Source organism: Ovis aries, chromosome 7 (genome assembly GCF_016772045.2).
Source record: "Ovis aries strain OAR_USU_Benz2616 breed Rambouillet chromosome 7, ARS-UI_Ramb_v3.0, whole genome shotgun sequence".
In the NCBI taxonomy this organism is placed as follows: domain Eukaryota; kingdom Metazoa; phylum Chordata; class Mammalia; order Artiodactyla; family Bovidae; genus Ovis; species Ovis aries.
In genome coordinates this window covers 6,823,994-6,839,823 of record NC_056060.1, presented here as the reverse complement: position 1 = coordinate 6,839,823, position 15,830 = coordinate 6,823,994, and the positions used below count along the sequence as shown (strand labels likewise).

Here is a 15,830-nt window from a genome sequence, read left to right as displayed (position 1 = left end):
TCTTAGCAATTTGAGCAGAACACTAAGGAAAACAGTGTCATCACTGATGTAATAGCAGAATGGCTATACATTTAATAGCACTTGATGTTTAAAAAAGGTTCCCATGTTCTCAGGTGCAGGTGAAAGTAAGCCAGGTTGATTGACTATATGTTTTCTTTTAAAACCAAGCAGTAAAAAAAATCCATTTAAGGTACATACGGATACTTCATTATTATTCTGGAGTCAAACTTTTACACCATCAATGATTTCAATTGTGGATCATAGTGAATTTTTATAGGAGTCACACACAAAAAAAGTATGAGGAAACAGGACAACCCCTTAAATTCACTAGACTACTGGTTCAAGAGAATCTTTCAACTTGTCCGGATTAGCTTACTCAAAACTTTTTTGGTAACTTTCTTTTAAGTACATGCCACCACCCCTCCCTCCCTGCCATCTACTAATCCTTCCCTAGAGGGTCACTGTCTCCAGTCATGGGCTCTAATGACACTGCCTAAAAAAATCCATTAAGAATAACACATGGCTTCCCCATCTTTTTGGCAATCAAATTTCTAATTTGAAAAGGGGCATGGATTTGCAGTTGTCTTCAATATTGGTAATCTTACCCATTCTCTTTCTTTACCAAGAGACTGTATCAAATAACCTGTGAAAAAAACACTTTATTTGGTACCATATTTAATCAAATAAGAGCACAAAAGATGGTAGTATTAATTGAAATCTACAAATAATTGTAATTTATAGTGCTCTTACAAGTTTCATTCACCTTTTCCACCATCACGTTTTTCCTTAAGGTCGACATAGGATCCCAGTTACATTTTACAGGAAATATAAATGCATGTGTGCACATACAGTATATGCACGTATGTTTAGCGTGTGTATGTATATATATGCATACACATGTATGTACATATATACTCATATATATACACACACACACTCTGTAAAGATTAGGAAATTCTTGAATAGAGAGAGTTGTTTATCAAGAAAGATATCCTTGGCTCAGCTGGTAAAGACTCTGCCTGCATTGCGGGAGACCTGGATTCAATCCCTGGGTTGGGAAGATTCCCTGGAGAAGGAAAAGGCTACCCACTCCAGTATTCTGACCTGGAGAATTCCATAGACTGTATAGTCCATGGGGTCACAAAGAGTTGGACACGACTGAGCTACTTTCACTTCACTTAGGTAATTGATATAACTGGGAAGCAAAGTACAATGATAACAATATGGTTTAATTGAAATTGTGTTTATTTCAAGAAGTATTTGTATGCTTGTTGTGTGCTAAAGCATAAGCTAGAAATGAGGAAACGGTAATGAACGGGAAGTCATTCTTGAAGGATCTTAAAATCTAATGAGAGCAATTAAATATGTGATAGTTGATAAAATAATAGCAACTTAATAGCTGTATACCTTTTATGTAGATTTCTAATATATTTTTATCTAGTATATATACATATATAGTAGATATGTATAATATATATGTAAATCTCTATAGTCTCCAATTTTATGTTTAATAGCTCTTATGTAGATTCCTAACATTATATCCATTGTTCTTATAGTTAAATAATTTAAAATTAATGTTCTTCAGTGGTGATGATTTTTCTCAGTTACCTGTATAAATAATTCCTTCTTTTATAGAAGTATACTTAATTTTTAAAAGAAGTATTCCTTCTTTTATAGAAGTATACTTTTATAGAAGTATACTTAGTGTTATTGCTGTTCTGTGTGTTTTTGTTTTCTTCACTTTTTAAAATTAAGGTTTAATATATATACAGTGAAATGTACCAATCTTAAATGTACTGCTAGATGAGTTTTATATATATTTATACTCCCCTGTAGCCACCACTCAAATCAAAATGTAGAACTTTTATAACCCCCCAGGTTTTTCATGCCTCTTCCTACTCCATACCATACCACTGCCTCAAGAAGTAACCACAGTGTTAGCTCATTAATATATCCTTACAGATAAGTTTTGCCTGTTCTTGGACAGCATGTGAATGGAATCATACAAAATATACTCTTGTGTCTGGCTGCCCCCTCCCCAACACTGACTGTGAAGTTCCTTCATCTTGTAACTTGTAATGATAATTTGTTGTTTTTTATTGTTATATAGTATTATTGCTGTATACTCTTCATTGTATGATGCATTTTCATTCTATGACTTTACTGTGTTTTTTCCTTTTTCCTGCGGATGGACATTTTTTAAATTTTGGGCATATACCAAGCAGTAGAATTATCAGTTCATGAGGTATATACTTAGCTTTAGGTGTATAGAGGTAGACAGTTTTCCAAAGTAGTTATATCAGTTTATATCCCCACCAGCAAGTAAGTGAGAATTTTAATTGCTTTTCACCCTTGACAGCACTTGGTATTGTCATTGTTTTGTGAGTGATTTTTTATATTTTAATCTTAGCCATTCTGATGGTTCTGTAGTCCTCTCTTCACTTCAGTACACAAAAATCAGTTTGTAGGCCTAGTATACTAATTCATTGATTTGCACCAGCTTAATCAGGTAGGGATTTTAGAACTGGGTAATCTCTGTGTGAGTTCTGTTTGGACTTTAATCCTTAAATATTTGAGGTGAAGGAATAAAGATGTTAGGTTCTTTATATTAATAATAATTCTGTTAGGCTTTAATATCAGATTTGACCCATTGCAGTCCATTGTTCTAAAAAAGAAAGTTTGAAGTTGTTGCCAAGGCCAGCCTCCTTGGATCTTTTGGCAGATTCTGAGAGCTATAGACCTTATCTATAAAAGCAGAAGGTTAAAGTAGAAATCCAAGCTCTTTTTCAGCTCTAAAATAATTTAATCCAGCAGTTGGAAAGTATAAGAAACATCTCTCAGAATATCTTTTTTGTAGTGATTGGTTTTACCAATTATTGAGTTTTTTTCTTCCTGGCATCCATTACTTGCTTTTTTTCCTCTATAACAAAATTAATTTAGCTCCTACTGAGGGAAACAGACACATGACTGTATATTATAGATGTTTCTCTAATGCTAATTTATCTCTCTTGTTTTTTTGACATGTAGATACTTTGGTAGTTACTTAATCCATTTAAATATATAACCTACCTAGTGTGTATGTGTTAGGTGCTCAGTCGTGTCCAACTCTTTGCGACCCCATGGACTGTAGCCTGCCAGGTTCCTCTGTCTGTGGAATTCTCCAGGCAAGTATACTGGAGTGGGTTGCCATTTCCTTCTCCAAACCTACCTACTAGGTGATCTTAATGGTAGCTTGTATGTGATATATGGCCCAGAAAAAAAGTGTTTTCTTGAGCAGAGGAATACTCATTTTTTTCTTTTTCCTTTTTTTTTTTTTTTAGCAGAAGACAAATTCTTACAGGAGTAAGAGTTATTTTTTTTGGCCAAATTATAAAATTTTGGTGAAATGTAAAAAAAAAAATCCCATATCACATGATAAATTCTTCATCTGGTTTTATTTTTTAAAGGAAACTGAGAAGAGAAGAAGAGTGGAGGAAGCCTACAAAAATGCCATGACAGAACTTAAGAAAAAATCCCACTTTGGAGGACCAGATTATGAGGTATGAAACTATAGTTTTGGCCTTAGAAAAAGACACACGTAGAAAAAACATAATATATATTTATGTCACAAAAGTGATTTTTATATTGTGCTTTTGTAACCTTTAAGTATTTTGAATATTTTATAATATATATGCTAGGCTTACCCTGAAAAGATTTTTTTTCCTACAAAACTTTAAATAAAGAGCCTTAAAAGGCTCATTACTAGGCCTGTCTACTTTATAGGACAAGTTTTTGTCTTGCCTGTGAGGGTTATACTTATTGATATTACCTTGTAACTCTTTCTTTTTTTTTAATTTTATTATTTGAAATCAATAGATGCATTATTTTTTTTGCTTGCATTGTAAAGCATGTGGGATCTTAGTTTTCCAGCCAGGGATTGAACCTGTGCTCTCTGCATTGGGACTGCAGAGTCTTAACCACTGGACCTCCAAGTTCAGTTCAATTCAGTTCAGTCACTCAGTTGTGTCCGACTCCTTGCATCCCCATGAATCGCAGCACGCCAGGCCTCCCTGTCCATCACCAACTCCTGGAGTTCACTCAGACCCACGTCCATCGAATCAGTGAATCAGTGATGCCATCCAGCCATCTCCCTCTGTCGCCCCCTTCTCCTCCTGCCCCCAATACCTCCCAGCATCAGAGTGTTTTCCAATGAGTCAGCTCTTTGCATGAGGTGGTCAAAGTACTGGAGTTTCAGCTTTAGCATCATTCCTTCCAAAGAAATCCCAGGGCTAATCTCCTTCAGAATGGACTGGTTGGATCTCCTTGCAGTCCAAGGGACTCTCAAGAGTCTTCGCCAACACCACAGTTCAAAAGCATCAATTCTTCGGCGCTCAGCCTTCTTCACAGTCCAACTCTCACGTCCATATGTGACTACTGGAAAAACCATAGCCTTGACTGGACAGATCTTTGTTGGTGAAGTAACGTCTCTGCTTTTTAATATGCTATCTGGGTTGGTCATAACTTTCCTGCCAAGGAGTAAGGGTCTTTTAATTTCATGGCTGCATTCACTATCTGCAGTGATTTTGGAGTGCTCAAAAATAAAGTCTGCCACTGTTTCCACTGTTTCCCCATCTATTTGCTATGAAGTTATTGGGTCAGAAGCCATGATCTTAGTGTTCTGAATGTTGAGCTTTAAGCCAATTTTTTCACTCTCCACTTTCACTTTCATTAAGAGGCTTTTTAGTTCCTCTTCACTTTCTGCCATAAGGGTGGTGTTATCTGCATATCTGAGGTTATTGATATTTCTCCCGAAGTCCCTAATTCTATTTTTTTGTTTTTGTTTTTTTAAATAAAAGCAACCTACAGAGGAAAACTCCGAGAACTTGACTGGTGAAAGATTTTAGTTTGTCCTGTATACTGTGAGGTCTTATCCATAGCAGAGCATGAATTGTTCTAATTGCCTCACCTTTATGTTTGAAAAATGTCTGAAATCAGCTTCTTTCCCCATTTTGTTATTTGTTAAGGTGTTAGTAGAATCTGCCTCTCCATATACACCCACATATAGGAGCACAAGGAATATCATTGGCATGGAAGCAGAATGTTTAAAGAAAAGACATTAGATTGTATTTAAGAAAGTAGAAGAAAAATTCCTTGCCGTTCTTATTCTAGAAAGGAAAAAAAGACCTGCTGTTGATAATATTTTTTATGTTGGGACTAATTTCCAGCTGTGAAAATCTGTAGTATGAAGACTTGAGTGATAATATTTTTAAATTAATAAGGTGTCATTTCATTCCTTCCAGAATGTATAAAAATTACATAATCAGCTGTTGTCGTGGATTTTAAAGTCTAGATTACTGAAATATTAGCTGTTAAAAGAAAAATTTTAACTTTTATTCTGAAGCTGAGCAAGTTGATTTGCTATTTTAGGTTTGTTTGGGGGGGACTATGAGCCTTTAAAACGTGCCCTATTTTTTTCATACTGCAAGCATGCATTCGCATGTCCAGTCACATCAGTTGGTTCACGTATGTGAGGTGATGTACATTGCCGTGTGTACATCCTCTACAAGTGGCTGTGCTTTTGTGTACTCTATAGTAGTGTAAATTATTTGTGTGAAAAGTATTATAAACTTATTGCAGTGCAGTACCATATAGCCCATTGTGTTAGTTTGGTACCTGAGCTAACTGTGTTGGACTTTCGAACAAATTGAACTTATGAATGCACTCTCCAAATGGAACTTGTTTGTACGACTGTATGATTGCATGTTTGTCTCCCCTTTTGTTATTTCAGAGGAGAGAAAAGGAGGGTCCTTGTGGTAGGTTTGTATGTTCATTAGTTTATTTTTTTTTTCCTTTATTTTAATTTACAATACTGTATTGGTTTTGCCATACATTGACATGAATCCACCACGGGTGTACATGCGTTCCCAAACATGAACCCCCACCCACCTCCCTCCCCATAACGTCTCTCTGGGTCATCACTGTGCACCAGCCCCAAGCATGCTGTATCCTGCGTCGGACAGAGACTGGCGATTCAATTCTTACATGATAGTATACATGTTACAATGCCATTCTCCCAAATCATCCCACCCTCACCCTCTCCCTCTCCCTCTGAGTCCAAAAGTCTGTTATACACATCTGTGTCTTTTTTGCTGTCTTGCATACAGGGTCGTCATTGCCATCTTTCTAAATTCCATATATATGCATTAGTATACTGTATTGGTGTTTTTCTTTCTGGCTTACTTCACTCTGTATAATCGGCTCCAGTTTCATCCATCTCATCACAACTGATTCAAATGTATTCTTTTTAACAGCTGAGTAATACTCCATTGTGTATATGTACCACAGCTTTCTTATCCATTCATCTGCTGATGGACATCTAGGTTGTTTCCATGTCCTGGCTATTATAAACAGTGCTGCGATGAACATTGGGGTACATGTGTCTCTTTCAATTCTGGTTTCCTCAGTGTGTATGCCCAGCAGTGGGATTGCTGGGTCATAAGGTAGTTCTATTTGCAATTTTTTAAGGAATCTCCACACTGTTTTCCAAAGTGGCTATACTAGTTTGCATTCCCACCAACAGTGTAGGAGGGTTCCCTTTTCTCCACACCCTCTCCAGCATTTATTGCTTGTAGATTTTTGGATCGCAGACACTCTGACTGGTGTGAAGTGGTACCTCATTGTGGTTTTGATTTGCATTTCTCTAATAATGAGTGACGTTGAGCATCTTTTCATGTGTTTGTTAGCCATCCATATGTCTTCTTTGGAGAAATGTTTGTTTAGTTCTTTGGCCCATTTTTTGATTGGGTCGTTTATTTTTCTGGAATTGAGCTGCATAAGTTGCTTGTATATTTTTGAAATTAGTTGTTTGTCAGTTGCTTCATTTGCTATTATTTTCTCCCATTCAGAAGGCTGTCTTTTCACTTTGCTTATATTTTCCTTTGTTGTGCAGAAGCTTTTAATTTTAATTAGATCCCATTTGTTTATTTTTGCTTTTATTTCCAGTATTCTGGGAGGTGGATCATAGAGGATCCTGCTGTGATTTATGTCGGAGAGTGTTTTGCCTATATTCTCCTCTAGGAGTTTTATAGTTTCTGGTCTTACATTTAGATCTTTAATCCATTTTGAGTTTATTTTTGTGTGTGGTGTTAGAAAGTGATCTAGTTTCATTCTTTACAAGTGGTTGACCAGTTTTTCCAGCACCACTTGTTAAAGAGATTGTCTTTACTCCATTGTATATTCTTGCCTCCTTTGTCAAAGATAAGCTATCCATATGTGTGTGGATTTATCTCTGGGCTTTCTATTTTGTTCCATTGATCTATATTTCTCTTTGTGCCAGTACCATACTGTCTTGATGACTGTGGCTTTGTAGTAGAGCCTGAAGTCAGGCAAGTTGATTCCTCCAGTTCCATTCTTCTTTCTCAAGACTGCTTTGGCTATTCGAGGTTTTTTGTATTTCCATACAAATCTTGAAATTATTTGTTCTAGTTCTGTGAAAAATGTGGCTGGTAGCTTAATAGGGATTGCGTTGAATTTGTAAATTGCTTTGGGTAGTATACTTATTTTCACTATATTGCTTCTTCCAATCCATGAACATGGTATATTTCTCCATCTATTAGTGTCCTCTTTGATTTCTTTCACCAGTGTTTTATAGTATTCTATGTATAGGTCTTTAGTTTCTTTAGGTAGATATATTCCTAAGTATTTTATTCTTTTCGTTGCAATGGTGAATGGAATTCTTTCCTTAATTTCTTACTTTCTCATTATTAGTGTATAGGAATGCAAGGGATTTCTGTGTGTTGATTTTATATCCTGCAACTTTATTATATTCACTGATGAACTCTAGTAATTTTCTGGTGGAGTCTTTAGGGTTTTCTATGTAGAGGATCATGTCATCTGCAAACAGTGAAAGTTTTACTTCTTCTTTTCCAATTTGGATTCCTTTTATTTCTTTTTCTGCTCTGATTGCTGTGGCCAAAACTTCCAGAACTATGTTGAATAGTAGCGGTGAAAGTGGGCACCCTTGTCTTGTTCCTGACTTTAGGGGAAATGCTTTCAATTTTTCACCATTGAGGATAATGTTTGCTGTGGGTTTGTCATAGATAGCTTTTATTATGTTGAGGTATGTTCCTTCTATTCCTGCTTTCTGGAGAGTTTTTATCATAAATGAATGTTGAATTTTGTCAAAGGCCTTCTCTGCATCTATTGAGATAATCATATGGTTTTTATTTTTCAATTTGTTAATGTGGTGAATTACATTGATTGATTTGCGGATATTGAAGAATCCTTGCATCCCTGGGATAAAGCCCACTTGGTCATGGTGTATGATCTTTTTAATGTGTTGTTGGATTCTGATTGCTAGAATTTTGTTGAGGATTTTTGCATCTATGTTCATCAGTGATATTGGCCTGTAGTTTTCTTTTTTTGTGACATCTTTGTCAGGTTTTGGTATTAGGGTGATGGTGGCCTCATAGAATGAGTTTGGAAGTTTACCTTCCTCTGCAATTTTCTGGAAAAGTTTGAGGAGGATAGGTGTTAGCTCTTCTCGAAATTTTTGGTAGAATTCAGCTGTGAAGCCGTCTGGACCTGGGCTTTTGTTTGCTGGAAGATTTCTGATCACAGTTTCAATTTCCATGCTTGTGATGGGTCTGTTAAGATTTTCTATTTCTTCCTGGTTCAGTTTTGGAAAATTGTCCATTTCTTCCACGTTGTCCATTTTATTGGCATATAACTGCTGATAGTGGTCTCTTATGATCCTTTGTATTTCTGTGTTGTCTGTTGTGATCTCTCCATTTTAATTTCTAATTTTATTGATTTGATTTTTCTCTCGTTGCTTCTTGATGAGTCTGGCTAATGGTTTGTCAATTTTATTTATCCTTTCAAAGAACCAGCTTTTGGCTTTGTTGATTTTTGCTATGGTCTCTTTTGTTTCTTTTGCATTTATTTCTGCCCTAATTTTTAAGATTTCTTTCCTTCTACTAACTCTGGGGTTCTCCAATTCTTCCTTTTCTAGTTGCTTTAGGTGTAGAGTTAGGTTATTTATTTGACTTTTTTCTTGTTTCTTGAGGTATGCCTGTATTGCTGTGAACTTTCCTCTTAGCACTGCTTTTATAGTGTCCCACAGGTTTTGGGTTGTTGTGTTTTCATTTTCATTAGTTTCTATGCATATTTTGATTTCTTTTTTGATTTCTTCTGTGATTTGTTGGTTATTCAGAAGTGTGTTGTTCAACCTCCATATGTTGGAATTTTTAATAGTTTTTCTCCTGTAATTGAGATCTAATCTTAGTGCATTATGGTCAGAAAAGATGCTTGGAATGATTTCGATTTTTTGAATTTATCAAGTTTAGCTTTATGGCCCAGGATGTGATCTATCCTGGAGAATGTTCCATGAGCACTTGAGAAAAAGGTGAAATTCGTTGTTTTGGGGTGAAATGTCCGATAGATATCAATTAGGTCTAACTGGTCTAATGTATCATTTAAAGTTTGCGTTTCTTTGTTGATTTTCTGTTTAGTTGATCTGTCCATAGGTGTGAGTGGGGTATTAAAGTCTCCCACTAATATTGTGTTACTGTTGATTTCCCCTTTCATACTTGTTAGCATTTGTCTTACATATTGCGGTGCTCCTATATTGGGTGCATATATATTTATAATTGTTATATCTTCTTCTTGGATTGATCCTTTGATCATTATGTACTGGCCTTCTTTGTCTCTTATCACAGCCTTTGTTTTAAAGTCTATTTTATCGGATATGAGTATTGCCACTCCTGCTTTCTTTTGGTCTCTATTTGTGTGGTATATCTTTTTCCAGCCCTTCACTTTCAGTCTGTATGTGTCCCTTGTTTTGAGGTGGGTCTCTTGTAAGCAGCATGTAGAGGGGTCTTGTTTTTGTATCCATTCGGCCAGTCTTTGTCTTTTGGTTGGGGCATTCAACCCATTTACGTTTAAGGTAATTATTGATAAGTATGATCCTGTTACCATTTTCTTTATTGTTTTGGGTTCGGGTTTATACACCCTCTTTGTGTTTCCTGTCTAGAGAATATCCTTTAGAATTTGTTGGAGAGCTGGTTTGGTGGTGCTGAATTCTCTCAGCTTTTGCTTGTCTGTAAAGCTTTTGATTTCTCCTTCGTATTTGAATGAGATCCTTGCTGGGTACAGTAATCTGGGCTGTAGGTTATTGTCTTTCATCACTTTAAGTATGTCTTGCCATTCCCTCCTGGCCTGAAGAGTTTCTGTTGAAAGATCAGCTGTTATCCTTATGGGAATCCCCTTGTGTGTTATTTGTTGTTTTTCCCTTGCTGCTTTTAATATTTGTTCTTTGTGTTTGATCTTTGTTAATTTGATTAATATGTGTCTTGGGGTGTTTTGCCTTGGGTTTATCCTATTTGGAACTCTCCGTGTTTCTTGGACTTGGGTGATTATTTCCTTCCCCATTTTAGGGCAGTTTTCAATTTTCTCATGGTCTTTCTTTTTGTCTTCTTCTTCTGGGACTCCTATAATTCGAATGTTGGAACGTTTCATATTGTCCTGGAGGTCTCTGACATTGTCCTCATTTCTTTTAATTCGTTTTTCTTGTTTCCTCTCTGATTCATTTATAGCTACCATTCTATCTTCTATTTCACTAATCCTATCTTCTGCCTCCGTTATTCTGCTATTTGTTGCTTCCAGAGTGTTTCTGATCTCATTTATTGCGTTATTCATTATATTTTGACTCTTTTTTATTTCTTCTAGGTCCTTGTTAAACCTTTCTTGCATCTTCTCAATCCTTGTCTCTAGGCTATTTATCTGTGATTCCATTTTGATTTCAAGATTTTGGATCATTTTCACTATCAATATTCGGAATTCTTTCTCAGGTAGATTCCCTACCTCTTCCTCTTTTATTTGGTTTGGTGGGCAACCCTCGTGTTCCTTTACCTTCTGAGTATTCCTCTGTCTCTTCATCTTGATTATATTGCTGCGTTTGGGGTGGCCTTTTTATATTCTGGTAATTTGTCGAGTTCTCTTTATTATGGAGCTTCCTCACTGTGGGTGGGGTTGTATCAGTGCCTTGTCTAGGTTTCCTGGTTAGGGAGGCTTGTGTTGGAGCTCTGGTGGGTGGAGCTGGGTTTCTTCTCTCTGGAGTGCAGTGGAGTGATCAGTAATGGGTTATGAGATGTCAAAGGTTTTGGAGTAACTTTGAGCTGCCTGTATATTGAAGCTCAGGAGTGTGTTCCTGTGTTGCTGGAGAATTTGCGTGGTATGTCTTGTTCTGGAACTTGTTGGTCCTTGGGTGCAGCTTGGTTTCAGTGTAGGTATGGAGGCATTTGATGAGCTCCTATTGCTTAATGTTCCCTGAATTCAGGAGTTCTCTGATGTTTTCAGGCTTTGGACTTAAGCCTCCTGCTTCTGGTTTTCAGTTTTATTTTTACAGTAGCCTCTAGACTTCTGCATCTATATAGTACCAATGATAAAGCATCTAGGTTAAAGATGAAAAGTTTCTCCACTTTGAGGGACACCCAGAGAGGTTCACTGAGTTACAAGGAGAAGAGAAGAGGGAGGGGGTAGTTAGAGGTGACTGGAATGAGATGCGGTGAGATCAAAAGAGGAGAGAGCAAGCTAGCCAGTAGTCATTTCCTTATGTGCGTTCCATAATCTGGACCGCTCAGAGGTATTTATGGAGTTATACAGGGAAGAGGAGAGGGAGGAAGTAGACTGAGGTGGCCAGGAGGATAAGAGAGAGGAATGAGAAGGAGAGAGACAAATCCTGCCAGTAACCAGTTCCTTAGGTGTTCTCCACCGTCTGGAACACACAGAGATTCACAGAGTTGGATAGAGAAGAGATGGGGGAGAAAAGAGACAGAGGCCACCTGGTGGAGAAAAAGGAGAGTCCAAAGGAGGAGAGAGTGGTCAAGCCAGTAATCTCGCTCTCAGGTAAACTTGGGTAGTGAAGTTTGGGTTTTTAAATGTACAAAATTGACAACAAAAACCCAAGAGCAAAGATTAAAAATCTAGAGAAGAGGTTGGATTTTCAAAAATACAATATTAAAGAAAAGAAGCAGAAGGAAAAAGGAAAAAAGAAAAAAAAGCCACAAGAATTAAAAAACAAAACAAAACACCAATAACCACCCAGAGACTATATATGGTGTTTGCCTTAAAAAAAAAAAAAAGTCTTTTTTTTTTGAATATTAGTAGGTTATAGAAATAAAAATTAGAGGAGAAATAGAAGACTTAACTATTAAAAAAAAAAGTCAGAAAAAATTTAAAAAAGGAAAAGAAAAAGGAATGATTTTTAAAATAGTAAAAATATATTTGCCCCTTCTCTGATGTTGTGGGCATTGTGGGGTCACTTCCAAGGCGGTTCCCTCTGTTTAACTTCTTTATGCTGGTTTTTTAGGCTCACTAGTTCAGTCGCGCTGTGGGGAGGGGGGCATGCTGCAAACAAATAGCACTGTCGTGTGCACACAGTGTCTCAGCCCCGCTGGACCTGTCCCTTCTCGCGGCGTACAAACCGCTCCGGCTCTATGATGCTCAGCCGGGAACCGTCTGAGGCCGGCCCTAGGCTGCGTGCACTACCCGGTCTAAGCCGCTCAGGTTCGGCGCTCAGGTAGCCCTCAGAGGCACAGATACAGTTGGGACTGTGCTTTGTGCCCTTCCCGGGTCCGAGTAGCTCAGGAGTTTGGCGAGCACGATCGCTGCGACTTGTCGCCTTTTCTGCCTCTGCTGCTCAGTTTTCTGGGTGGACCGCTGGCTCCCCTTGTGGGGCAGATGATGACTGTCCAGCACCCCCAGAAGTCCTAGCAAAGAAGCCTGCTTGCAGTTTGGTAAGTGAAGTCTCTCCGGGTCTGCAATTGCCCCTTTCCAGTCCTTACGGCTCTGGCTGTCTGTCCCCGGCGGGGGATGGTCTGCAGCCGGCTTTTTCCGCTCCGTCCTTTGTTCTGTGCTCAGTCCTGGCGGTGTCTTATGTTCGAGCTTTTTGCGTGGTAGCTATCCCACAGTCTGGTTTGCTAGCCCAAGTTAGATCGTTCTGGTTGCGCGTGGGGCGTTCCTGCCCGATTCTTACAAAGCTCTGCAGCCCGCGCCTCCCGCGCGTCCCTGCCCTGCCCCCACTTCCCAATGGCGGATGCAGGCGTCTGTGCTGCTTTTCCGCTGGGGGAGTTACTGGTGGGCTTGTAATCTCTTGGTTTTAATTATTTCTTCATTTTTCCCTTTCTGTTATGTTGCCCTCTGTGTTTCCAAGGCTCGCCACAGACTCGGCAGGGAGAGTATTTCCTGGTGTTTGGAAACCTCTCTTCTTATAATTCCCTTTCCGGGACAGGCTTTCCTTCCCAGGACGGAGCTCCCTCCCCACCTCCTTTGTCTCCTTTTTCGTCTTTTATATTTTTTCCTACCTGTTTTTGAAGACAATGGTCTGCTTTTCTCTTGCCTGATGTCCTCTGCCAGCCTACAGAAGTTGTTTTGTGGAGTTTGCTCAGTGTTGAAATGTTCTTTTGAGGAATTTGTGAGGGAGAAAGTGGTCTTCCTGTCCTATTCCTCCGCCATCTCAGGACCGCCCCTGTTCATTAGTTTAAAGAGATTGCTTTATTGATGTGACTTAGGCTTTCTTTTAAAAACGTTTTTACTGTTTATTTGCATTTCTTCGTTAGTGGCTCTTAGACACATCCCTTGACATTTTTCTTGTTAGAATTTGGGTGTTTTTCCTCTCTTGATTTAGAAGATTGACAGGATTGACTTCATTTCTCAATTTTCTTCGTTTTCATAGTTAAAAATCTTCTTAGTTTTGCCATGTAAAATTTTATACTTTCTTGTATTTAACTCACAGTCTTGATACAGTTATCCTTATGTTTTTTTCATGTTTTAAAAAGTGTTCTTTTTTTGGCCTAAAGATGTAAACTGAGGCAGTCTCAAATTGCCAGAAATTGAGTTTATTTGGGAATAGCAGAGATTGTAATTTGGGAAATGCATGCCGAATAACAAGTTACAGGCAGCTTTGTAGAGGCTGTGGGGCAAGCTGTATTTTATCGGCAAGGAGTGCAGACAAGGGAGGTCCAGCCAGAGTCCAGGCAAGTCAGTTCTTTAGCTTGAAGATGGGGAAAGATACTTGGCAGATGGTCATTGGTTTGGAGATAAGGCTCTGTCTTCTGTTGATCTGGCATTTACGGGAAATCATTCTCTTAGTTAAGTTCCATTCTTTAGGTACAGACATGTGATTCCCATTTCACATCCTCAGATTCCATTTTAGATTGAAATCCTTTCACACTGTACTTCAAATAATTATCTATATTTTCTGTTCTTTTTTTCAGTGATCTCTTCTAAATATATTAACACATCTGATTTTTTATAAATTATGATGTAATGGAGGAATCTGTAATTTTATATTCTAGTTGGAATTGTTGACTAAACCATCTTTTTCCCACCTAGTTGAAATGCACCTCCCTCTTTCTCTTTTAATAGTTAAGGGGACTTCAGTTTTTCCTCATCAATTCTCTATTGATGAAAAATTAAGAAAGAAATGGAAATTTTTATTGGAGCGTAAGGATTATATCCTAGGAACAGCATCTCAGAAAGTTCTGAGATGCTGTTCCATCCATTAGAAGTGTTTTTGAGGCAAAAGGCTCTACATCAAATCAGATGATGTAATAATGACAGTTTACACAGCTCTGTTCTGCTGGTAGGTAACATGACTCACTCCAAGATCAAGAAGGAAGGTTATCTTTTAAGGAGTAGATGCTAGGAGAACGTTGTGTTTTAGGATTGGGCAGGTGTTTTTGTCAATGGGGAAAATTTGGTCATGATGTAAGATGCAGATAATACAGTATACAGTAGCAGGGAAAGGGGAGGCCAAAGGGCAGAGAAAAAGTTTTTTTAAAAAACATTTAAATTTTTCTTGTCTTGCCATAAAATATTAATTTTATTTCACAGTTTCCCTCTTGATCTTTAACCTTTTGATAGAAAGCATCAGGCAATCAAATGTTTGGTCCCTTGATGCCAGGGTTGTTGCTCACCTGCCCTTGATCAGTCCATCATGTCTGTCAGTGCTGGGTCCCCATAGCTCAGTTCTCTTTTGGCGGGGGGAATTATACTAGCAGAATGTTCAGCAGGTACTGAGAGCTGATTCCAGGTTGTCCAATACTATTTAACCCAGCTTTCCTCACATGTGCAGTGTGTATGCCCATTATTTTATAGAGCACTACATAGATGTGATATACAAATTCAAGTGGTTTAGACATCATTGTTTTACTGTTAGCAGGTGGCACACAGTATGGAAGGCAAGAAACTATCACTTTGTAACTCCACAAACTGTAATTTAAATTGTCAGGAGGACCAACAACATCATTAATAGAGATTTAAGCCAAGATCCTCCGAAACTGAACTCTTTTCCTAGTGTTTCCCCTGAACTGGGAAGAAGATCGTTCAGAGTGGAAATTTAGCTCTTCATGTGTCATAAAATGAGTTACCACATATTGTGGCCAGATGGTCATACCGTTGGATACCTGATAGAAACCAGTGTACTCACATTACAGATCAACAGAAGCTACCCATAAGGGGTCTTAAGCCCAAGGCAAATGAATTATGTGTTTTCCTAACCAACCTGGGAAAAACCAAGGTCATGAATTTGTTCTGTAAATCCACTGGCTCCTTGTAGGAGCTACCCAGTATTCACCATCTAATGAAATGGGCTGTTTATGGCCAGATTCAGAATAGGCATCTTTACTTGGCCAGGTAAGAGCATCTCACTTAGGGATATTGGCAGTGATGTTAGCTTGCATGGTGCTAGAGTTTCTTTAAAACAAAATGTCCAAGGGCCATCCAGTTAGAGCCTTGGAGAGGAGAAATCCAGCAGGACAACCTGGGCCACAGGTAATTGGCCCCAAACCCAG

General features: G+C 38.1%; 1 protein-coding gene across 2 annotated transcripts in view; it reads left to right on the top strand.

The window, feature by feature from the left end:
- Positions 1 to 15,830, top strand: part of CERT1 (ceramide transporter 1) — a 138,755-nt gene that overhangs the window by 79,568 nt on the left and 43,357 nt on the right. For both annotated transcript variants that reach the window (XM_015096789.4, XM_015096790.3), the window contains one exon: positions 3,447 to 3,539. In XM_015096789.4, coding sequence (XP_014952275.2) covers positions 3,447 to 3,539 — 93 coding nt within the window. The remainder of the gene's footprint in view (positions 1 to 3,446; positions 3,540 to 15,830) is intronic.